Source organism: Palaemon carinicauda, unplaced genomic scaffold (assembly GCF_036898095.1).
Source record: "Palaemon carinicauda isolate YSFRI2023 unplaced genomic scaffold, ASM3689809v2 scaffold1862, whole genome shotgun sequence".
Taxonomy (NCBI): domain Eukaryota; kingdom Metazoa; phylum Arthropoda; class Malacostraca; order Decapoda; family Palaemonidae; genus Palaemon; species Palaemon carinicauda.
Window position 1 is genome coordinate 1 of NW_027169439.1, and position 25,691 is coordinate 25,691.

The window sequence follows — 25,691 nt, forward strand, 5'->3', positions numbered from 1 at the left end:
TGTTCCTTGATCCTGGGATAGGCTGTGGATATTTGGGATTATTTTGAGTTTGTCTAAATATTTTACTTTTTCTCTCTTTTATCTATAACTCCACAATCTTCAGTAAGTAAACCTCACTGTGACCTCAGTAAACCATGTCTGACCCCCCCCCCCCCCCCCCTCTCTCTCTCTCTCTCTCTCTCTCTCTCGTGCCCTTGTTAATTTGTGTGGAAATTGATGTTTTAATTTTCTAAATATTCTTCAATCTGACTATAATTCAGTGATCTGTAAGCCACAATCTTCAGTAAATCAACCTCTCTCTCTCTCTCTCTCTCTCTCTCTCTCTCTCTCTATATATATATATATATATATATCGTTGCCCTTGTTAATTTGTGTGGTAATTAATGTTTTAATTTTCTAAATATTCTTAAATTTGAATTTTTATAACCTCATAATCCCCTCAATAAACTTCGTCTAACCTCAATCCCCCCCCCCCCCGCCCCACTCCCTCTCTTTCTCTCCCTCTCACTCTCCCATGTGTCAGCAGGCATCAGCCAGTGCGAGGTGGAGTGTCAGACCCGAGGAGGAGGTGTTCAGAGTGTCAGCCACAGTTTCCCAGACGGGACAGTGTGTCAGTCACCCACCAGCTTGCCAGCATATTGCGTAGCGGGAGTCTGCACGGTGAGTAGTGTGCCAGATAGTCTCTCTCTCTCTCTCTCTCTCTCTCTCTCTCTCTCTCTCTCTCGATCATAAAGACTCTCTAAACGTTTAAAGTAATTCGCTCTACCAAGAGGAAAAGGAGTCTCCGCGGATGGAGTAAAAAGTCTTCGAGACATTTAAAATCCTTGTAACTCTCTCTCTCTCTCTCTCTCTCTCTCTCTCTCTCTCTAAGGTTTACGACCTAATATTTGATTAGGAGGTATTTGTATAAAGAGAAAGAGAGAGAGAGACAGAGAGAGAGTAACTTAATCCGTTTTCTGTTGAATCCTACGAAGAAATGACTTCGTAAAATGATCATTAGAACTTACTTTGAATCTTCATGAAGATGACTATGATAATTCATCGCTTTCTACCATACATTATATATAAATACTAGGTTGGTTTGCTGTGAGCGAGCAGACAAAAATCTCCCACCCACCATCACCAATCCACAGTTGACTAGCGTGTGATGAAAACTGGCCAAACCCCAAATAAGAATAAGGACGTGTCTGAGGCCTTTGACCTGCAGTGAACTAGAAAGGGCTGCATTTATATATATATATATATATATATATATATATATATATATATATATATATATATATATATATATATATATATACATATATATATATATATATATATATATATATATATATATATATATGTGTGTGTGTGTGTGTGTGAGTGTTTGTGTGTGTGTGTGTGTGTTTGTGTGTGTGTGTGTGTCTACATGGCTGATGACTATGAAGCGTGAAGTAGGAGATGATGAATGGAGAAGTATTGAATTAAAAGTTCAAGATAGAGACGACTGGCGAAATGTAACCGAGGCCCTTTTCGTCAATAGGCGTAGGAAGTGTGTGTGTGTGTGTGTGTGTGTGTGTGTCGAATACAATCTAGTTATTTGTTGACAGGTAGATGGTTCTCATAAGTTGTTTTGAGATTCATTTTTCATTTGAATGGTGTAAGGTGTAGCTATGGCTTAGACGTGCTACTCGTGGGTCGTCTGTGTGATTGATCAAAGTATCTACTATTGTTTATGAAGTTTCCTTAATCAATTATAGAATGAATGTAATATATATCATCATCATCATCAGCTGTTACCAGTCCACTGCAGAGCAAAGGTCTCTGATATGTCCTTCCACTTGCGTCTGTTTATGGTCTTTCCATGCCAGTCTATATCAGCATATTTTCTTAGTTCGTCAATCCATCGTCTTTTCTTTCTTCCCCTGCTTCTTTTACAATGTCTAGGGATTCATTCTCTTATTCTTAATGCCCATCTATTGCCTGTCATTCTCATTATATGTCCTGCCCATGTCCATTTCTTTTTCTTACTTGATTTTTTCTCGTATCCATATTGCTCTTTTCTATCTACTGGTGTTATTCCCATCATTATTCTTTCCATAGCTCTTTCAGTTGTATATAGCTTTTGTTCTGATGCTTTATTAAGGCTCCAAGTTTATGATACATAGGTTAATACTGGTAGGACCATCTCATTAAATAATTTTCTGTTTAGAGAAAGTGGCATTTTAATTTTCATAATCTCAATTTTGTTTACCAAAAGCTCTCCACATCCAATGCTTATCCTTCTTTTAATTTCGGTCTCGTGTCTCTTGGTGTTATTCCCATTATTACTCTCTCTCTCTCTCTCTCTCTCTCTCTCTCTCTCTCTCTTCTCTCTCTCTATGTATATATTACGAATCTTCCTTTGTCTTTCCTACACAAGGAGTTCCGATGCGGACCCAACACACTCTACGGTGCTGACCCAGTTACATGCAGACCAGACATGGGAGCCCCGGACCCGCACCGCCCCTTGGGCCCGTCCTCGCTCACCCCTTTAAGGCCGGGAGCCTCTTCCTCCTCCTCATCATCGTCCTCATTGTCCCATTCGTCCTCATCCGGGTCCTCCTCCTACTTCGGCGACTCCGAATGGGGGCCCTGGAGGACGGCATCGACATGCAGGTTCAGGTAAGTAAAGCGAAAATGGAAGAAGAAGATGAAGAGTCTAGAAGGAGGCAGGTTGCCAGTTAGTCCTTTCTCAGACCACAAAAAACTCAAATTTGGCCTTTTTAAAAAAATTGGTTGGCCTTTAGTATTATGCAAATAAAGGCAGGCCTTAAATACTATATATTTGGCCTTTTTCTACTTATGGGTTGGCCTTTTAAAACTTCTGTTGATTAGTTGTCCTATTCACATTTAGAAAACCTGGCAGCTCTGGAAGGAGGTTTAGGTTCGTATAGAACGCACCCTTGTTGTGGTACGAGTCTGGGCGCGGTTTCTTCCGGGGGTCGGGTTCGATTCGGGGAGGAAATAAAGGGATTGTATCGAAATAAAAGGATCTTTAGGATGCTATTAAGGATTTTTAAAGAAAATGCGTTTTATATATTAGACAGATGTATTTTATCTACAACGAAAATAGACTAAGGTCTTTGTTCACGACCATTAATTAGACAGAAATAAATGTCTACGATCAATATATAGACAGAAATCTAGGTCTACAACTAATAGATAGACAGTAGTCTTAGTTTACGACCTTTTATAGACAGAGGTCTTTTACCTAAAACGAAAATAGACATGTCTTTGTTCACGACCATTAATTAGACAGAAATAAATGTCTACGATCAATGTATAGACAGAAATCTAGGTCTACAACTAACAGATAGACAGTAGCCTTTGTTCACGACCATTTTTAGACAGAGGTCTTTAATATACAACGAAAATAGACAGGGGTCTTTGTTCACGACCAATGATTAGGCAAAAATAAATGTCTACGATTAATGTATAGACAGAGACCCTTGTCTACAACTAATAGATAGACAGTAGCCTTTCTTTACGACCTTTAATAGACAGGTCTTTTATCTATAACGAAAATAGACAGAGGTCTTTGTTCACGACGAATGATTAGACAGAAATCTTTGTCTACAATCAATATATAGACAGAAATCTGTCTACAACTAATACGACCATCAATTGACAGAAGTCCTTGTCATATACAAACAATTTCTTTGTCTCTGACATTTCATTGTTAAACATCGGACCTTAACTTGATACCTCTTTAACTTTGCCTAGTTATAACTCACGAATATTAATCGATTTAACTTTTGTATTCAATGAAAATATAATTTAAATAATAGTTTATATATGACATATCTGTTTTGACGTTGTTAACTGTTTTTAGAATGATTTATTGTTAATTTGTTCTCATCATTTATTTATTTCCTTTCCTCACTGGGTTATTTTTCCCTATTGGAGCCCTTGGCCTTGTAGCATCTTGCTTTTCCTACTAGGGTTGTAGCTTGGCTAATAATAATAATAATAATAATAATAATAATAATAATAATAATAATAATAATAATAATAATAATAAGGATGATAGGGAAGAAATAAACCGAAATATACCAATATAATTTTAATGTTTTGTTATAATCTCTGCCAGACGAAAACTATAATAGATTTTAAAAAAAACTTTTTATGATAGGTTATAAATAAATTTAGTGTGGCGTTTATAAACACCAGATAAGGAGTTATAGATCACGTGTATAACTGTAAAATGTCTCTAAATATGATTTTAATTAACTTACATAATTTATAGTCTTTCTTTATTTTCATGTATTAACTCAGGAGGAAATTATAAATATAATTGTAAGTATGTTGTAGGTGATCATCAGTTTAATTTTCAAGTTTCTTTGTCTGAGAGAGAGAGAGAGAGAGAGAGAGAGAGAGAGAGAGAGAGATTTTCAACTTGTCCTAGAGAGAGAGAGAGAGAGAGAGAGAGAGAGAGAGATGATTACGTAGATATAAGATGAATGACGAAATGTAAGGAGAAAGTAATGGAATAAACAGGAAATAGAAGAAAAAACTATGAAGAGTTGAAGTCAGAACAGAAGAGATTCAACTATAAGGCTTCATAGCGTACACCCTTTCTATTTCTCATAGTATATCTATTGTCTAGTTACTCTAGTAGTACATACGTCACTAGCAGATAGCAAATGACGTCAGCTAGTTAGTCTCCTTGGACACTTGTGCTGAATAAATATATTAAAGAAGAATTACAAAAGATATGTTAATTTTAAGATATATTCATTTAAGAATTTTTACATTTCCGGAACTAAAAATCTATTAAACCAAACTAACAATTCGGTGAATATTTTACCCACCTTGCATGACCCCTAGCCCCCTGTCATTTGCACTTACACATGAAACACCTGTCTCCAACAGCTGTCTGACATCTGCTCTGGGGATACAGCTAGTCAGCAGGGAATGCCGAGGAAGAGGCTGTTCTGGTATCAACAAAAACATCAGGATTTGCAAACCCCAGAACCCCGTATGTTGATTCAATGAGTATTTCAATTTGTCTTCTTTTAGAGTTATTGAGGGATATCGTTTCCCCCCTGTCTTCTTTGGTGAAATAAAGGGATCTGATGTTGTTGTTTTTTAGTTAGAGTTTCAGAGAACTACTGGTATCTATTCATTAGTTTCAGAGAGCTATTTATAGGCTATCTTTCTGTTGGAGTTTCAGAGAGCTATTTATAGGCTATCTTTCTGTTGGAGTTTCAGAGAGCTATTTATAGGCTATCTTTCTGTTGGAGTTTCAGAGAGCTAATTGTGTCTTTCCGTTAGAGTTTCAGAGAGCTATTGATGTCTTTCCGTTAGAGTTTCAAGGAGTTATTGGTATCTTTCCATTTGAGTTTCAGAGAGTTATTAGTATCTTTCCATTAGAGTTTCAGAGAGCTAATGGTGTCTTTCCGTTAGAGTTTCAGAGAGCTATTGATGTCTTTCCATTTGAGTTTCAGAGAGTTATTAGTATCTTTCCATTAGAGTTTCAGAGAGCTAATGGTGTCTTTCCGTTAGAGTTTCAGAGAGCTATTGATCTCTTTCCATTTGAGTTTCAGAGAGTTATTAGTATCTTTCCGTTAGAGTTTCAGAGAGCTAATGGTGTCTTTCCGTTAGAGTTTCAGAGAGCTATTGATCTCTTTCCATTTGAGTTTCAGAGAGTTATTAGTATCTTTCCGTTAGAGTTTCAGAGAGCTAATGGTGTCTTTCCGTTAGAGTTTCAGAGAGCTATTGATCTCTTTCCATTTGAGTTTCAGAGAGTTATTAGTATCTTTCCGTTAGAGTTTCAGAGAGCTAATGGTGTCTTTCCGTTACAGTTTCAGAGAGCTATTGATCTCTTTCCATTTGAGTTTCAGAGAGTTATTAGTATCTTTCCATTAGAGTTTCAGAGAGCTAATGGTGTCTTTCCGTTAGAGTTTCAGAGAGCTATTGATGTCTTTCCATTTGAGTTTCAGAGAGTTATTAGTATCTTTCCATTAGAGTTTCAGAGAGCTAATGGTGTCTTTCCGTTAGAGTTTCAGAGAGCTATTGATCTCTTTCCATTTGAGTTTCAGAGAGTTATTAGTATCTTTCCGTTAGAGTTTCAGAGAGCTAATGGTGTCTTTCCGTTAGAGTTTCAGAGAGCTATTGATCTCTTTCCATTTGAGTTTCAGAGAGTTATTAGTATCTTTCCGTTAGAGTTTCAGAGAGCTAATGGTGTCTTTCCGTTAGAGTTTCAGAGAGCTATTGATCTCTTTCCATTTGAGTTTCAGAGAGTTATTAGTATCTTTCCGTTAGAGTTTCAGAGAGCTAATGGTGTCTTTCCGTTAGAGTTTCAGAGAGCTATTGATCTCTTTCCATTTGAGTTTCAGAGAGTTATTAGTATCTTTCCGTTAGAGTTTCAGAGAGCTAATGGTGTCTTTCCGTTAGAGTTTCAGAGAGCTATTGATCTCTTTCCATTTGAGTTTCAGAGAGTTATTAGTATCTTTCCGTTAGAGTTTCAGAGAGCTAATGGTGTCTTTCCGTTAGAGTTTCAGAGAGCTATTGATCTCTTTCCATTTGAGTTTCAGAGAGTTATTAGTATCTTTCCGTTAGAGTTTCAGAGAGCTACTGGTGTCTTTCCGTTACAGTTTCAGAGAGCTATTAGTATCTTTCCGTTTTAGTTTTAGAGAGCTATTGATTTCTTTCTGTTAGAGTTTCAGAGAGCTATTAGTATCTTTCCGTTTTAGTTTCAGAGAGCTATTAATGTCTTTCTTTTATAGTTTCAGATAGCTATTGGTGTCTTTCTTATAATTTCAGAGAGCTATTGGTATCTTTCCCTTATAGTTTCAGAGAGCTATTGGTAGGCTACCTTTCAGTTATAGTTTCAGAAAGCTATTGGTAGGCTACCTTTCCGTTATGGTTTCAGAAAGCTATTGGGAAGCTACCTTTCCATAACAGTTTCAGAGAATAACAGGCATCTTTCTGCCCTAGTTTCAGATAACTATTGACATTTTTGCAATGGAGTTTAAGAAAACAAAACTAATCAGGGATCACTCTTTATTAAAGAATAAGAACCCAATTCTGTTTTTTATTACTTTTTCATTAGTCTTTGAAAGCAAATAAAGAAATTACTCCATTAGATTTTGGGAAAAAGTAATTCCTATTTCAATGTAGAATCTTGAAGCAATTTCACATTTATTAATCATCACCCTTAATCACCCGCTCCTGCTGCAGAAGGACTGCCCGAAGCTGAAGTCTCCTTTCGAATACGCCTCTGAAATCTGTGCCAAGTACAAAAATGACGTTGACCAGCTGTCCGGGATTGGCATGCAACTGACTAGCACGAAAGGTAAAAGAAAACTATCAGGTTAAAGTGGCCTTATGCCTACACTGGTCTTTGCTTTTGCTTGTTTACATTAGGGTTTATAATACTTCTCTTGTTTTCAAGGACAGAAATTAAACTGCAGACAGTGTCCTTAGCATGAACCTAATCCAGAAGCTTTTCAGGATTAGCTTGAACATTAATTGAACTGCAGACAGTATCCTCATCATAAACCTAATCCAGAAGCAATTTAAAACAGTAATTGAACTGAAGACAGTATCCCTAGCATGAACCTGAACCACAAGCAATACAGGATTAGCTTGAACAGAAATTGAACGGCAGGCAGTGTCTTTAGCATTAACTCAATCCACAAGCAATTCGGGATTCACTTGAACCCAACTTATGAGACAGTACTCTCTGCATAAATTCCCACTCTTTTATCCTACCACATGACCCCTTTTCCTCCTCAGATGACCCTGACCGTGCTTGTACAGTAGCCTGCCAGGATGCGGCACTCAACTACCGTTTCTACCGCGTGAACGGGCGCGATGGGTGGTTCCCCTTCGGTACTGACTGTGCCAGGGGCGACGGGTCGCGTTCTGCATATTGTCTCAATGGAAAGTGCCTGGTAAGTATTTTCATGACATTAGTATGCCTATTAAGTATTCTAACAACGTTAGTATGCCGGGTAAGTATTCTAACGACGTTAGTATGCCAGGTAAGTATTTTAACGACGTTAGTATGCCTGGTAAGTATTCTAACGACGTTAGTATGTCCGGTAAGTATTCTAACGATGTTAGTATGCCCGGTAAGTATTCTAACGACCTTAGTATGCCCGGTAAGTATTCTAACGACGTTAGTATGCCCGTTAAGTATTCTAACGACGTTAGTATGCCAGGTAAGTATTCTAACGACGTTAGTATGCCTGATAAGTATTCTAACGACGTTAGTATGCCAGGTAAATACTCTAACAACGTTAGTATGCCCGTTGAGTATTCTAACGGCGTTAGTATGCCCATAAGTATTCTAACGATGCTATTAAACTTATTAACCTGTTGATAGATATTAACAGAGAAAATATAATTCACAATATTGAGGTATCTTCAAAAGTTCAAACTTGTAGCGAATGTTTTTATGTTGGTACTGATCATGAGTTATTTTACATTATTTATTAATTATTTTTCATATAGTTATTTCCTTATTTCCTTTCCTCACTGGGCTATTTTCCCCTGTTGGAACCCTTGGGTTTATAGCACCCTGCTTTTTCAACTATGGTTGTAGGCTAGATGAGGATAATAATAATAATAGTAATAATAATAATAATAATGATAATATTGTACCATCTTGCAACTTATGATATTAATCAATATTTGGTATAATTATGGCATCGAGTAGAACCTCTTAAGGTTCAACAGAACCTCATAAGTTTCAATAGAATATTTTAAGGGTTCAATTGAACCTTTAAAATCTACTTATGAAGAAGAACCTGGTTTTATTTCATCACATGAAACCTCTACATCTCTCACAACTCCCAAAATCCTCAGGACTTCTCCGAAGAAGGGACACCCCTGAGGAACACGATCTACACGGAGTACGAGCGCGCGCGCTCCCTGACGCTGCAGCCCATAGAGAGGAACTTCCCCCTGGAAGTCAGGCCCCCGCCCGAACCTTGGACTGGAAGCAGAAGGAAAAGAAGAAGGAAAGATGTGACATCAGCTTCTCATCCGATCTCCAGCACCATCAGCGACCAGCTCCTCTTGTCGCTCGTGAATGATCTCAACAAAACAAGTAATTAATTTTGAAGGTTAAATTTTGTGTTTTGATAGTGATCTTATAGGAGAGCGATTGGTCAGAATAAAAGGTCATTAATAGGGGACTAAAAGGTCAGAATAAAAGGTCATATTAATAGGAGACTGTTACGATCCTCGTGGGGATCGAACCAGATTCTGTTGAATTAATTAATGAAATGGGGACATTTCAACTACAACCAATTAAAGACAATAGGAAATATAGAAAGAAAACTCGCAAAAGAAAACATAATTTTATTTACAACTAGTCAAAGGTGAATGTTTCTTGATTGAGTACTTAGGAAGCACTGAACTAAACAAAGAGAACCGTTTGATTAAACTACACTCCAGCAAATAGGGGAACAGTCAAGATGGTAGATAAATAATACAAAAAGAATATACTACTCTTCGCAGCAGCTCTCGACGGTTGACAGGAACGGAGATGTTTTCAGGTCTGGCGGCTCGTCGGGGGTAATGAGGGCGGGAGGCAGCTCGTTAGGACATCTCGGACAAAGCTGGTTACGTCTGCATTCTCGTCCTTACGCCTTCTCTCCTTCGCTCAGCTTGTTCGCCCTCTCTCTCTCTCCTTTCTTGGGCTTCTTCCTCGTCTCTTTTTCGTACTCTCCTCTTTTCTTGATCGCGTGGAAGTTTATATATCCCTGTATGGGAGGGGTTAACTATGGACAGGTCCATATAAGGAAATTTTCTCGTTTCTTCATCCTCATTGGTGTTCCTTGAAACCGCTGATAACACCTAGACGAACGCTCTGCTGGTGTAATCAAATTTCATAAAGTTGACTCCTTCGGCTAATGTACTTCTCTTCGGCGACAAACACACTTAATCTTCTCTTATGGGTTCCTTGGTCCTCTATAGACAGGGGCTCGTTGTGCTCAAAGACCTCCAACCTAGGCACATAACTTGGCGATGGCAGCTTCAATAAACAATAGCGGGACCTTATCTCTCTCTCTCTCTCTCTCTCTGCTTCTCTAAGAGTAGAAAAATCACGTGTTTTAACATTCTTTCCTATATTATTCTATCTACCCATGACACGTCCCCCTAAAAGAAAAAAAAAAAGGAAAATCTACTGATTTTATCTTTTTTTTTTAAACAAAGCTATCAAAGAAGAAAATCACTTATCCCTAAACTGAGAGACAATTACTTCATTACTCTCGTATCATGTAACCAAAAGCAAAACACACTCTTACGTGTTGATAAAAGAAAAACACAAAAACAGAAAGGAAACAAACGTCCATATCATTCTGAAAAGTCTCTAGAAAGACTGTCGGCTATTACATTATTCTTTCCCTTTATATGAACTATCTTTAAATCATAGTCTTGTAATTCCAAACTCCAACGCATGAGACGTTTATTCTTATTCTTAAATCTATCTAAGTAAACTAATGGATTGTGATCAGTATACACAGTTAAAACATGACCACTACGTACATAAATCTCAAAATGTTGCAAAGTTGATACTAAACTAAACAATTCCTTCTCAATAGTTGAATAATTCTGCTGTGCTTTATTTAACTTCTTCGAATAATAAGCCACAGGGTGCTTGATCCCATTCACTTCTTGCAACAGAACTCCTCCTATTCCAATGTCACTTGCATCTATCGCTAAATTAAATTCCTTGCTAAAATCGGGCAACATTAGTACAGGCTCGTGAATCATTATGGCCTTTAACTTATTGAAAGCTTCGATACAGTCATTATCAAATACAAAACTTCGTCCTTTCTTGAAAAGATTAGTTATTGGAGCACTTATTTCTGAAAAATTAGGAACAAATCGGCGGAAATATGAAATCATTCCGATGAATCTCATTGCCTGTTTTTTACTGGTAGGAATTGGGAAGTTGATGATAGCTTCTATGTTCCCATCTTTTGGACAAATCTTACCTAGACCTACCTTATGACCCAAATATGTGATCGAGGTTTTTCCGAATTCACATTTCTTCAGATTTAAAACAAGTTTTGCTTTTTCAAGTGCTGACAATACTTTAGCTAAAATGCGTAAATGTTGCTCCCACGTATCTGAAAATATTACAAGATCATCCAAATACACAACACAGTTATCAATTCCATTTAAAACTCTATTCATTAATCTTTGAAAAGTACTCGCTGCATTTCGTAGACCAAAAGCCATAACTTTGGGTTCATAACTACCGAAAGGTGTTATGAAAGCAGATATTTTCTGTGCTCGACTACTTAAAGGTACTTGCCAATAACCTTTGGCCAAATCAAGTTTAGAAATAAACTTAGCATTTCCTATTTTATCTAAACAATCTTCTATCCTGGGGGGAGGAAAATTACTTTGTTTCGTAACACTATTCACTTTTCTAAAATCAATACACAGCCTATCTGATCCATCTTCCTTCTTAACAAGAACTATTGGAGAACACCAGTCACTTTCGCTGGGAACAATCAAACCATTGTCTAGCATATACTTAATTTCCTGTCGGACTGAATTTGTTTTTTCTGGGCTTAGACGATAAGGACTTTGTCTAATGGGTTTTGTGTCCTGCAACTCAATATCGTGTTCTAAAAGATTAGTCAAACCCAATTTATCACTAACAGTTTCTGGATAATTTGAAAACACATTGAATAATTCCCTTGTTTTTTCTTCCTCTAAGCTAGAATTAAACAACGTGAAATTATTAAGAACATCAGAGTTCTTCTCAAAAGTAATTTCTCTCTGCGACACTGTTACAACTGGCATTGGACGTTCATTATATTTCTTTAGCAAGTTGATGTGCAACCACTTAGCTCTACGCTTACCCATATCAATTAAGTAATTCAGATTTCCCCTTTTTTCTATGATAGGAAATGGACCTTCGAACTTATAAGATAATGAGGGACCTTCTTTCTGGACTAATACTAAGACTTTATCACCCACATGGAAAATTCTGTCTTTAGCCTTAAGATCGTATTTTCTTTTAGTTTCCCCTTGACGGTTGCTCTCATTTTCTTTTGCCATCTGCCAGGCTTTCCTTAAATCCTCTTTGTGATTTTCGATATTCTGTATGTAATCCTTTCTACCTTCTTCTTGCATTAACTTACACTTTAAAATTTCTAAAGGTCCTTTAGCGGTGTGACCGAACAACAAATCAAAGGGACTAAATCCCGTGGTGTCATTAGGAGTTAATCGTAAAGCCAACAAGACAAAAGGTAACTTTTCTTCCCAATCATGCTCAAAATTATTACACAACTTCCTTAAGCAACTTTTCAACGTTTGATGAAAACGTTCAACAATTCCTTGTGATTCAGGGTGGTAGGGGGTGGAAGTTACAAGATTAATCCCTAACTCTTTCATTTTATCTCTGAAATACTTTGATACAAAATTGCTACCATTATCACTCTGTATAACGCGAGGAAGTCCAAATTTAGAGAAATAGTTCAGCAAGCGTTTAACTACAGTTTTTGCATTGCAATTTCTTACTGGGATTGCTTCTGGATATCGTGTTAGTCTATCAATGATTGTTAATAGATAGATATTCCCTCCCTTACTCCTGGGCAAAGGGCCTACGATATCAATTACGACATTCTCAAAAGGTTCTCCTACCGATGGGATATTACATAACGGGGCCCGGGGAATTACTTGATTAGGTTTGCCAGCCATTTGACATTCGTGACAACTTAAAACATATCTCTTCACATCACTTTTCATTTTAGGCCAAAAGTACATTGTACTTATACACTTGAATGTTTTATTTACTCCTAAATGTCCTTGTTCATCATGTGCTAATTTCAAAATTGATTCACGAAGTTTCCTAGGAGTTACTAATTGCTCTATCACCTCCTCCTTGCTACCTGTCTTAGGACGAACATAGCGACACAAAAGTTCGTCTTTTAAACTAAACGTTTCCTTACAAACATTTTCAGGTTCATCATCCAATTCACATTCAAAAATTCTAGTTAGTGTTTCATCTTCCCTCTGCATCCTAACTAGTTCATCCTTACTCAATAAGCTAGTTTCTGAAACACTAATCTGCACATCACTTCTTTCGACAGCTACATCATCATCTCTGTTCACATCATCAACATTCGTAAAGTCAGTTTCCTCAACTACGCTCATGCTAAGCTCATCGCCACTGCCTCTATTACCTACGTTCGAATCCTCGAACAACCTATGACCGTAGTCAATATCTGTATCTAATCCTGACCTGGTTACTATCATCTCAGGCACTTGAACTTTACTTAAAATAGGATTCACACACTTGGAGGTAGTTAAATCATTGCCAACAATAATGTCAACGCCGTCTACGGGCAAAGTATCCACGACTGCTAGTTTTACATCTCCTGTTACTAACTGACTTTCCAATTTCATCTTTAACAAAGGACAAACTACACAAGTGTTCGGAAACCCACCTAGCATAACTTTTTCTTTCATGCTGATTATTACATTCCTTGGTACACTCTCTCTCCTAACGAGTGATACGGCCGCTCCCGTATCTCTAAGCAAAACTACTTCCCTCGAATCACCTCCTTTAAGAGAAGAAATTAAACCTTCAGACAAAAATTCACCATAATGTTTCCTCGTTTCTTTCAAGAGATTATTCCTTCCCGAAGAAAGATTATTAACTAGTGACACAGGTTTTTTCACATTCGTACTTTCTACTGTGCAATTCCTAGCTATATGACCTTTCTTATTACAATTGTAACAAATGACCTCTGAATTACTGACTGCCCATTGGCTCCTACAGTACCGAGAAATATGACCTTCCTTCCCACACGTGTAACAATAATAATGATAATAATCCCTGTTCCTATTATCGTTATTGCTAGAACTACTTTTACTATGTTGTGCCTTACTTGACAAAAGATCGTTTTTCTTTTTACTGCCACTTAAACCATGTGTGAGACTGTACTCATCTGCTAATCTCGTAGCACCGGCAAAAGATGTTTCACGCCTATCTTCTATATATAATTTGGTGTCTGGAGATATGTTATCTTTGAAACTTTCTAACAAAACTAAGTTCTTGAGATCTTCAAAATTATCGACTTCAGCGGAAGTCAACCAATCACAAAACGACCTTTCTAACTTCTTTCCGTACTCTACATAAGTACTAGTATCATCTCTCTTCAAACTTCTAAACTTCTTACGGTACGCCTCGGGTACCAATCTGTATGCACTAAGTACGGTTTCTTTCACAGTTTCATAATCTTTACTTTCATCATCAGACAAACAACTATACACAGAATGTGCTTTACCACTTAAAACTGATTGTAAATACAAAGTCCACTGCCTTTTAGGAGCACCTACTCTGTTCATTAACTTTTCAAAAGACATAAAATATTTTGTAACATCTTCCTCATCAAATTTCGGTATAAGTTTAAGCACTGCACTCATATCTAAACTACCAGTGTCACTATTTAAAGATGAATTGCTCCCTGATCTGCTACCTGGCCGACTGTTATGAAGAGTTTGTCTTAAACGAGCCATTTCTAACTCATGCTTACGCTGTCTTTCATTTTCTTCTCGCTTTCTTTCATTTTCTTCTCTTTCAGCTGCTCTTTCATCTCTCTCAAACGTTTCCTGTTCTCTCTTAATAACATAATCACGGAGATCATCGCCATCTAGACCAAGAAGTTTACCTGAATCTATCAAATCTCTCGTAATCGCACTCATTCTGTTTCTTTCTATATTCTCCCTGTTTCAATTGGTTATGTAGTCGAAAATTCTGGCAAAGGTCGCCAACTGTTACGATCCTCGTGGGGATCGAACCAGATTCTGTTGAATTAATTAATGAAATGGGGACATTTCAACTACAACCAATTAAAGACAATAGGAAATATAGAAAGAAAACTCGCAAAAGAAAACATAATTTTATTTACAACTAGTCAAAGGTGAATGTTTCTTGATTGAGTACTTAGGAAGCACTGAACTAAACAAAGAGAACCGTTTGATTAAACTACACTCCAGCAAATAGGGGAACAGTCAAGATGGTAGATAAATAATACAAAAAGAATATACTACTCTTCGCAGCAGCTCTCGACGGTTGACAGGAACGGAGATGTTTTCAGGTCTGGCGGCTCGTCGGGGGTAATGAGGGCGGGAGGCAGCTCGTTAGGACATCTCGGACAAAGCTGGTTACGTCTGCATTCTCGTCCTTACGCCTTCTCTCCTTCGCTCAGCTTGTTCGCCCTCTCTCTCTCTCCTTTCTTGGGCTTCTTCCTCGTCTCTTTTTCGTACTCTCCTCTTTTCTTGATCGCGTGGAAGTTTATATATCCCTGTATGGGAGGGGTTAACTATGGACAGGTCCATATAAGGAAATTTTCTCGTTTCTTCATCCTCATTGGTGTTCCTTGAAACCGCTGATAACACCTAGACGAACGCTCTGCTGGTGTAATCAAATTTCATAAAGTTGACTCCTTCGGCTAATGTACTTCTCTTCGGCGACAAACACACTTAATCTTCTCTTATGGGTTCCTTGGTCCTCTATAGACAGGGGCTCGTTGTGCTCAAAGACCTCCAACCTAGGCACATAACTTGGCGATGGCAGCTTCAATAAACAATAGCGGGACCTTATCTCTCTCTCTCTCTCTCTCTGCTTCTCTAAGAGTAGAAAAATCACGTGTTTTAACATTCTTTCCTATATTATTCTATCTACCCATGACAGAGACTAAGAGGTCAGATTAAGGGATCTATTGGAGAATAAAAGGTCAGATTAAGGGATCTATAGGGACTGAAAGGACAGAGTAAAAGGTTATATAAATGATAGACTACAAGGTCAGAATAAAAGGTTATTTAATGAGACTAAAAGGTCAGAATAAAAGGTTATTTAAATAAGAGGATGAAAGGTCATATTAGTAGACGACTAAAAGGTCAGAATAAAAGTTCATATTGATAGACTATAAGGTCAGAATAAAAGGTCATATAAATAGGAGATTAATCGTTCAGAATAAAAAGGTCATATAATAAGAGACTAAAAGGTCAGAATAAAAGGTTATTTAATAAGAGACTGAAAGGTCAGAATAAAAGGTCATATAATAGGAGACTAAAAGCTTAGAATAAAAGGTCATATAAATTGGAGACTAAAAGGTCTGATTAAAAGGTCATATAAATATGAGACTAAAATGTCAGAATAAAAGGTCATTTAAATATGAGACTAAAAGGCCAGAGTAGAAAGGTCAGACAATAAGGTCATGTAACTAAAAAACTAAAAGGTCAGAATAAAAGGTCATGTAAACAGGAGACTATAAGGTCAGAAATGGGACATATAAATAAAATATGTGCAGAGTAACCACAGTAGCATTCGATATAAAATATTTTCAAATTACTTATGTTTTGATTTCTGAAAATGAATCCGAATTACTCAACTTAATTTTCTTGAATATATAGGAATTCTATCTGTCTCTTTGTCTGTCTGTATGTATAAATGTCTAAGTATATTATGAATTCTTAATTAATTTTTTATGAGTCTCTCTCTCTCTCTCTCTCTCTCTCTCTCTCTCTCTCTCTCTCTCTCTCTCTCTCTCTCTCTCTCTCTCTCTATATATATATATATATATATATATATATATATATATATATATATATATCCCCTTTCCAAGCAGTAATACCTTAACACGGTGGAAAGGTTTGTCTATTGCCATGATCAGCAAAGCTGTACTAGTTAGGCCCCCCTTACTAGGTTGGTTTGCTGTGAGGGATCAGACAAGAGTCTCCCACCATTACCAATCCATAGTGGTCAGCGTGGTGACGAGAATTAACCAAACCCCAGACACGATTAATGACATGTCTGAGGCCTTTATCCTGCAGTGGACTAGAAATTTGTATTTATTGTTGTTGGTGTTTAATATAATATATATATATATATATATATATATATATATATATATATATATATATATACATATATATATATATATATATATATATATATATATATATATATATATATATATATATACATACAGTGTGTCCTTCACTCCCCAGTGCTTTCCGCGGGCACCAACCACCCTTCCGCCTCACCAACGCCATCTTCCATTGACCTGCGGAACCCTCTCTTCTCCAACGACGTCTCAAAAAACTTGACCGTCACCCTTCGACCCAACACCTTCAAGGTCAAGCCACTGAACCCGTCTCCTCGCAACGCCACGACCTTCGACGAGGAGGTCAGGGTGGCCAAGGATGACTTCCGGTGGAGAGTGACCGTCTCCCCTTGCTCTGTCACTTGTGGTCGAGGTGAGAGAAGGCAGTTTTGTATTTTTAGCATACACGCATCTAGATAGATAGATAGAGATAGATGAACAATTAGATATATTGGTATATATAGATAGATAGATAGATAAATAGATAAAAACATATATAGATGGTATTAAATAAGTTATTAGGTAGGTACGGGTAGGTAAATAAATAGATATGCAGAGGAAAATTATTATATTTATTATCATTATTATTATTATTATTATTATTATTATTATTATTAGCTAATAATAATAATAATAATAATAATAATAATAATAATAATAATGAAAATGAAAATAATAATAATAATAATAATAATAATAATAATAATAATAATAATAATAATAATAATAATAATAGCATTGAAATTACTTAACATCATTATCAGTATAAATAGTAATAACAGTATTTATAATATTAAATCTACATTACCATCATAATCACCCATATCATTAGTAGTAGTAGAAGTAGTAGTAGTAGTAGTAGTAGTAGTAGTAGTAGTAGTAGTAGTAATGACTGTTATCCCTCCTCCAGGTCTTGAGGAAGTAGTGGTAACATGCACTAGACTCAGTAGCTCCGGCAGGAGGCTCGAAAAGGAGGCTGTAGAAGGATCCCTCTGTGACAGCAATAGCCTGACAATGTCCCCAGGGTACAGGGAATGCAAGCCTCCGAAGCCCCCTTGCCCTTTGGATGACTTCAGAGGGAGTTCTTCATCTTCATCTTCTTCCTCTTCGTCGAGTCTCGTCGGCCGGTGGCTTCAAAATCTTCTAGATGAAGTCACGCATTGAAAGATGTCTCTTTATATATACGATTAATCTTAGAGTTTATTTCTTCGTTTTATAATTGATTATAATCAGTTATTTATTTCTGTATAGTTTTTTTTTAAATAGATGTTTTAAGATGAGAATAATTTTATTTTCGAGTTTTTCAGTCACTCCGATGTAGCAATCATAAACTCTATCTTAATTAGCCAATGCAAAATCCTTTTTAAATTATATAAATTGGATATTGATAGTGACATTCATTTAGATATAAATAGTTGATAAAATGGTGAAATAAGAGACATAGAAAAAATTGTAGTTTTTTTTAATGGTGGTTTCTTTAACCATGTCTTCTCTTGCAACCAGTTTTGGACACCAAACCATTTAGTTATTCCGTGCTGAAACTAGTTTTGAAACAGCGTTTCTTATGGTATTTTTATAACTATTGTTTTGAAGATTTTTATGTGTCTTGTTTTATAATTATTGTTTCAAGGAGAATTTTTTCTGGTATTTTTAAAATTTAATGTTTTGAAGTAGCGTTTCTTATGACATTATTTATGATTAATGTTTCAAGAAGTTTCTTCTGACATATTTTAGAATAAATATTTTGAAAAAAAAAATTATAGCATTTTTAAAAATTAATGTTTTGAAGGAGCGCTTTTTTCTGGCATTTTTTTTTTAGAATTGATCATTGTTTGCATGTACCATTATCAAGTTTATTTGCAAATAAAATCCACCTCATATATCTATCATAAGCGAACAATTTAAAATCAACTCAATTGTCTAAACTTTATTTACTTCATATGATATAATTATTTTTTTTTCACATGATTTATTTGCAAACATTAAAACAAAAGTTTTAAACCGAACTACTTGTAGTGGTTTTTTGTCCACACCTGATTGAAACACCGTAATTTAAGTTGACATTTCTTATAAAAAAAAAACTTTTCATGATTTGGTATAGTACTTTTTTAATGTAATGTCCACACACATTACGTGAGCATGTGTTTTTCTAGACTTGAAAAACATCTGTTCACTCTTAGAATTGTAAAATTTCCTTATAAAATTAGAATAAAATATGATACAATGATATTTACACTTGATTTCTTCGAACATTTTATTCCTACAGATATTAAGTAGCTATAAGTTTAAGTGTGTACTAAAACACTAACTGTATTTTCTGTTTCCAATATAGTACAATGTATCTGACAGTAGTATTATATATTATGAAAGTGTGAAATTGCACAGTTTTGTAAATCATCACCATTTAAATGCTTATATTTAATTACGTATACATTGTTTAACTAATTCATTATCGTATCTAAATTTGCCACACAATTTCATGCAAAACAACCGCTATCTAATGACTTTCATTGTATCTGTTGTTTACTTTTTCAAAATACTTCTGCAGTTTTTCTTTTAAAGTGACCAACCAGGCCGTCTGTTACACTGTAAGTAGGGATTTTAACATTTATATATTTAGGCTTAGCTCATCTATATTATAATGTAATCTTCAAGGCAAGAGATAGGCCCATATAGACACATGATCAGCCCCAAAGCTAGGAACAGGGAGGTCCAGGCAATGGCTGTTGATGACTATGCATCTAGACCTGTAGGGTTCCACAACTCATCTCCCCATTGATAACTCATAGGGATATTAGAAACTATTGGGGGGGCCTTGAACCCCCGTCCAACAGATTGATAGACAGGGGTAATATTCCGATGGAGTTCCATCCAGTCATTACCACTTGCCAGTAAATAGGAGCTTGATGTTTTTCTTTTTTCGTGAGCAAAGCGAATGCACGTCGCAGCAAAAACCATTAAGGACACTATACTTATGGTTTTAGCTACGCCGTGCGGTCGCTTCGTTGGCAAAAAAAGAAAAACATCAAGCTCCTATGTACTGGCAAGTGGTCATGGCAGGATGGGACTCTATTGAAATATTACTGGCAAGGATGCTTCCTATAGGATGTCAAGTATATCTTTAACGATTAGATAGTACTTCAGACACCTAAATCTCTTGTTCCTCAACATAATATTTGAAAGATGTCTTAACGTTATTCCTCAGGGGGTGGTGGTTATCCCCTGACCCCCTCAACCTGAAATAAGGACATGTTACGGGTGACGGGCACGCCCCCTAAACTAAAATTAGCTTCAAAAATATTTTTAGTCATCAAGAATGAATTTTCCCCATTCTCCCCCCCAAAATAAATAAACCTAAACTAACAGAGAATATTGTACCGTACTGCGTTCTTACTCATCATACATCAGTGTGTCTTTGAGCAGTAATACTTGTGATTCCAAACTCTAAGTCTAAATAAAAGAATATGAGGTTCTAGATCCCAGAGCAACTTACTGTAGCTCTGTTGGCTTACTTGCTGTGTCAGGGCAATCTTAGATAGATTACCTGTCTGTTTGATTCTGACTGCTACACATGATTGACTAGTGGTTATGTTTGTTCCTACAAGAAAATAAAAACCACCGTTTTTACGTTGACTGTTCGGGGAGCCAATTGCAAACAGTCGTTGCAATTTTACAGTTTGAGGCAAGTACGCGAGTGGTAGGCCCCTACCGTGTACCACATACTTTTTAGAAATTGACCTCTTTGATTATGAGCATGTGACTGGTCTTATGAATTCTGTTCAGGAAAGTTAAAGGGGGTGACTGGTGAGTGTTTTATGTTGGCTGTTCTCCTATGCAATGGAAGAGTTACAGGAAGAAACATAGAAAGGCGAGACATTCATCTGGTATCATCTTGGGGAATACATGACGTCTTTGAATCTATTCTGATTCTTTCATGCTGAAAAGCCCTACCCTGGGGAGCCTATAGGTCTACCTGCTGAGTCATCGGCAGCCATTGCCTGCCCCTCCTTGGTCCTACCTTGGGTGAAAAAGGGTCTTGAGTATTTATCGTATATATATATGTGGCAAGCTCTAGGGCATTGCAATTGTCCCATGTCTCTGCCATTCATGAGTGGCCTTTAAACCTTAAATAAAGCATCTCGCCAAAGCTGTAATGATTGACATAAGTTTGGGAATTGAAAGGTGAAGGGTTATAAATGAAGGTGAGGTACACATTAGAATATTCTATCTAAAGATTTGGCTTAAAGTAGCAACATTCACCCCCTTTCTTTATATGAACGAGGCTGTCAACAAAAACTTCCCATAGTAACAAGGGAAGGTCCGGAGCCATATTATAATTTTCAGAGAAAGTTTATAGATGAACTCTCTGGCACAGGCAGGTCCATGAGACAATCCTCCCTCTGACCAAATAATTTTCTTATAAAAAAAAATTTTTTATAAGTAATTTTGTATGAGGATATATAGTTTTTAAAAGCTAGTCTTTTATTGCTATTTCACCTCAACCATGCCTGCATAATTCTTGGTGTCAAAGGAGAGGTTCTTCTTCCCAACAGGCGAGGGATGGTACTCGCGTCACTTTCTACCTACCAACAATTTAATTACGAGATTGAATGTAGGTAATACAGTACCCTTTGGTAAAAGACTCAGACTTTTATGCTTTGGGAAATTGCAAATCATCTTAGGAAATTTCTATTCTGTATTAATATATTTAGGTCAATAATATCTTGATACATCAAATTATGTGCCTCAGGTCAAGAGGTGATTTCAAGGCCTGCAGGTCGATTGTCCTCTTTTATCTGTGACAGAGTACAGAGCAATCGAGGGGTGATAAGGCAGTGATTTTTCTTATATTTTCTATGCTTTATGTGGACATTGAAGTGGTAGCCTTAGAACTCCAGTAGCTGTTTAATTTTTAAATATTTAACTTAGCCGGTGAATATATAGCTGCAACTCTGTTGCTCGACAGACAAACTCTACGGAAAAAACTCGCCAGCGATCGCTACACAGGTTGCGGGTGTGCCCAACAGCGCCATCTGTCGACCAGATACCCAGCTCTTATGTAAACAAAGACTCAATTTTCTCTCTGTCGAGGTGTCGACAAGACGTACTTTACTCGCTGTTGAAACCTGGAGTTTTTCCCATCATATTTGGTGAAGTACTATATTCTGGTTTGAGCTTTCGCAGTGCAGGTGTTTTATCTTCATCTTAATTCTTGAACTCGTTTTGGATAGATTTAATTTTGGTGACAAAGAGAGTATGGACTTTCTTTCACTTTTAAATGGCCGACCCTTCCCTTAGACGGAAGTGTGTTTAGGTTTTTAGTAATTATCTTATCACGTTATAAATTAATTATAGATTTTCCTCTTCGATTAACTTTCCATTTATAATAAACATAAAAAATAAATTTTAATGTTTTGTTTATATGCGACCTTTCCTGAGAGTAGGCGGTCCTAACTTGGAAACCGAAGTTAATCAACGTTGAGCCCTTTATATCGTAAATAGCTTTTAAAGAGCTAAGGATTTAAAACTTTTTAAATGAAATATTTTATGAAAGAATTTCTTTGAATAGTCTTCGTACCTTTTTCAAAGATGAACTAACGTTTAGTTTATTTATGCTACGCAGTTGTTGACGTTCAGGACGTTCAACATGCGCTCTATCGTTACGATAGAGAGAGAGTGTATCACGGTTTCACTTTGCAGAAAGAGTAAATCGATTCTGACGTTTTGTTCATTCTTTCTAAGCTTAAATGTTTTAAATTCTATTTTTAAATATTTAACTTAGCCGGTAAATATATAGCTGCAACTCTGTTGCTCGACAGACAAACTCTACGGAAAAACTCGCCAGCGATCGCTACACAGGTTGCGGGTGTGCCCAACAGCGCCATCTGTCGACCAGATACCCAGCTCTTATGTAAACAAAGACTCAATTTTCTCTCTGTCGACGTGTCGACAAGACGTACTTTACTCGCTGTTGCTAAACTGGAGTTTTTCACATCTAATTGGTGAAGTACTATATTCTGGTTTTGAGCTTTCGCTGTGCAGGGTTTTTCTTCAAACAAATCCTTGAACTCTTTTTTGTATCGGATTCTTTGTTGATGAATTAGATCGTTTTTTTGGAATTTTCCCTTGACCAATTCAAAATGGCTGACCCTTCACAAGTTCCCAAATTTAGGAAATGCAATGCTAGGGACTGTTCTAGGCGTCTTCCGAAGGCTTCTATCGACCCTCACACTATTTGTTCCAATTGTCGTGGTAAAACCTGTCAATTGGAAGATCGGTGTGAGGAGTGCGTTGGGCTTTCGGAATTCGATTTTATCGAATTTCAAAAGTACACACGTAGGCTAGAGAGAGATAGAGTTAGGAGAAGTTCTTCTCGATCTATTGATGTATCCTCTCCTCATGCCCCACAACCTATTCCTTCCCCTGTAGTGGTTATTCCTAACCCCCCTCCTAGCACTCAGGAACCATCGATGGCTGACATGATGCGTGCCATCCAGGCTCTGGGTGAGAGAGTTGAGTCCCTTGCAAGTGACCGCAATCAGCTCATGGCGGATGTTAAGGAGCTTAAGTGCCAAAGTGCAGTGGGAAGTGCTAAAGTGCCAAGTGATAGTGTTGTGGACAGTGTTGCGCTTGAGGGTTCGTCTGTTCGTGCCTGTCGTCCTCCTAGTACGGGACCTCTTGCAAGCTCCCAAGTCCAGGGGAGAAGCAATGTCGTACGACGCATGGGTTCGAGAGGCTTTAATCAGCGAACAGACGTTCCCTCCGTGGTATCGGGTGTATCTCCCCAAGATCGCCCCTACCTACCTAAGACGAGAGAGCCCATTTATACCTCGTCGTCTGAAGTGTTTCTCGCAAGAAACTTTGGACCAAGGTCTCACGACCGTTAAAACGTAAATCGGTCCCTTCAGGACAAGTCCAACGGCCCGGTTGTAGCCACTGGGTCAGTTCGGACTCGTTGCCGTCATCCGATGACTGCTCACCGCCTAAGAGAGGCAAAGCGGTACCGCTTCAGACACTAACACCGTCTGTCGCCGCACCTGCTCCCGTAGACCCTAAGTGGTCTTTACTGCAAGACATGCAGTCTAAGCTTACGTCTCTGATGCAGGACTTTCATGCGGAGAAGGTTGCTGCCGTACCAGCAGCGAGTGCAGTACCTAGTCTACAACCCTCCAAGCGATCGGTTGTGCGTCCTGTGGACGCTGAGGTAACCTTCTCACGTACACCAGTTGAGGGAGTTCCTCCACCGATGCGTTCCAGTGTGGGCTGCCAGCCGCATGTTGACGTTAAGCGACGCACGGAGGTTGGCTTTGACGTTCTGGATGTTCAACAACCATCAGAGTTGCCTTGTTTTGACGCGGTGCGTCAACCTCCGCAACCCAGTGTGGTTTCCACTGCGCAACCCAGTCAGTCTAGACAGTCTCGGGTAGACGCTGTGCGTCCTCGTGCTACCATGGTTGTTGACAGCTCACAGACTGTGCAGCAGGTCCATGACGTTGCGTCCGGCTCAGTCACGCATGCACCAGTGCGACCGGACTCAGCGAACCAGCCGTTACCCACTCCGTTGCCGTTTCCTCATCAGTTGTCGGATGAGGAACTTTCTGATGATGATGTTGCTGCACATCAAGATGAACAACAATCAGAATTGGACGAGCCTAAGTCTACTCAACCCTCTTTGGACTTTAGAAAAGTTTTGGCTATTTTCAAAGAGCTGTTTCCTGACCAGTTTGTTTCTGTGGCTCCTCGTTCTCCGCCTTCAGAGTTTGTTTTAGGCATGCCTTCTACCGCACCTGCCTTTACTAGACTCGTCCTCGCACGCTCGTCCAAGAGAGCTTTGCGGGTGATAGGAGACTGGTTAGAGTCCAAGAAGAGTTAAGGGAAGACAGCATTTGCTTTTCCCCCTGCTAGACTCTCTTCTAGATCGAGCGTCTGGTATGCCACGGGAGAAGTTCTCGGCTTGGGAGTTCCTGCCTCTGCCCAGGGCGACTTCTCAAGTCTGGTAGACTCTCCCCGCCGCCTTGCCATGAGACGCTCAAAGATTTGTTGGTCATCATCGGACCTGGACCACCTTTTGAAAGGAATCTTTAGGGCTTTTGAAGTCTTTAACTTCTTAGACTGGTGCCTAGGAGCCCTAAGCAGGAAGATCTCTTCGACAGATAAAGAGACTTCTTTGCTCATTATGTCCTGCATGGACAAGGCCGTCCGTGATGGGTCTAATGAGCTTGCTGCATCATTTGTGTCCGGAGTCCTGAAAAAGCGAGAATCTCTCTGCTCATTCCTTTCTGCTGGAGTTACACCGTGCCAGAGATCTGAGCTTCTCTTTGCTCCTCTTTCCAAGTGCCTATTTCCAGAAGTCCTGTTAAAGGAAATAGCCGCTTCGTTAGTGCAGAAGGACACTCACGATCTTGTTGCGTCCTCAGCTCGCAAAGCTCCCCCTTTGCCTACCTTGTCAGCTAGACCAAGGATGGACACTCCAGCGTCTCGCTTTATTCCGCCCTTTCGTGGCAGAGCCTCCAGCAGAGGAGGTGCTCGTGCCGAAGGGAAGCGAGGGAAGAAGAAAGGATCCAAGTCCTTTAAGGGCAGAGTCTGACTGCCCGCAACTTCAGACAGCAGTGGGAGCCAGACTCAAGAACTTCTGGCAGGCCTGGGAGAAGAGAGGCGCAGATGCACAATCTGTGAAGTTGCTCAGAGAGGGGTACAAGATCCCTTTTGTACGAAAACCCCCTCTAGCAACGTCTCCCATCGATCTCTCTCCCAGGTACAGAGAGGAAGAAAAGAGACGAGCCTTGAAACGGGAAG

The 25,691-nt window shown here is 38.2% G+C and overlaps 1 protein-coding gene across 1 annotated transcript; it reads left to right on the plus strand.

Annotated features, from left to right (window-relative positions):
- Positions 1-527: 527 nt before the first annotated feature.
- Positions 528-19,046, plus strand: LOC137635866 (uncharacterized). Its single transcript, XM_068368298.1, has 8 exons — positions 528-660; positions 2,405-2,646; positions 4,897-5,002; positions 7,207-7,321; positions 7,765-7,922; positions 8,839-9,082; positions 17,020-17,268; positions 17,806-19,046. The coding sequence occupies exons 2-8, from the start codon at positions 2,465-2,467 to the stop codon at positions 18,057-18,059; spliced, it is 1,308 nt and encodes a 435-aa protein (XP_068224399.1). The 5' UTR covers positions 528-660; positions 2,405-2,464; the 3' UTR covers positions 18,060-19,046.
- The last annotated feature ends 6,645 nt before the right edge of the window (positions 19,047-25,691 follow it).

Excerpts from the sequence above, each read along its gene's own strand:
- LOC137635866 (XM_068368298.1), top strand. The coding sequence starts at position 2,465 with ATGGGAGCCCCGGACCCGCACCGCCCCTTGGGCCCGTCCTCGCTCACC. Across the intron at positions 7,923-8,838 it reads GTCTCAATGGAAAGTGCCTG|GACTTCTCCGAAGAAGGGAC; the intron begins GTAAGTATTTTC and ends CAAAATCCTCAG. Across the intron at positions 17,269-17,805 it reads CTCTGTCACTTGTGGTCGAG|GTCTTGAGGAAGTAGTGGTA; the intron begins GTGAGAGAAGGC and ends TCCCTCCTCCAG.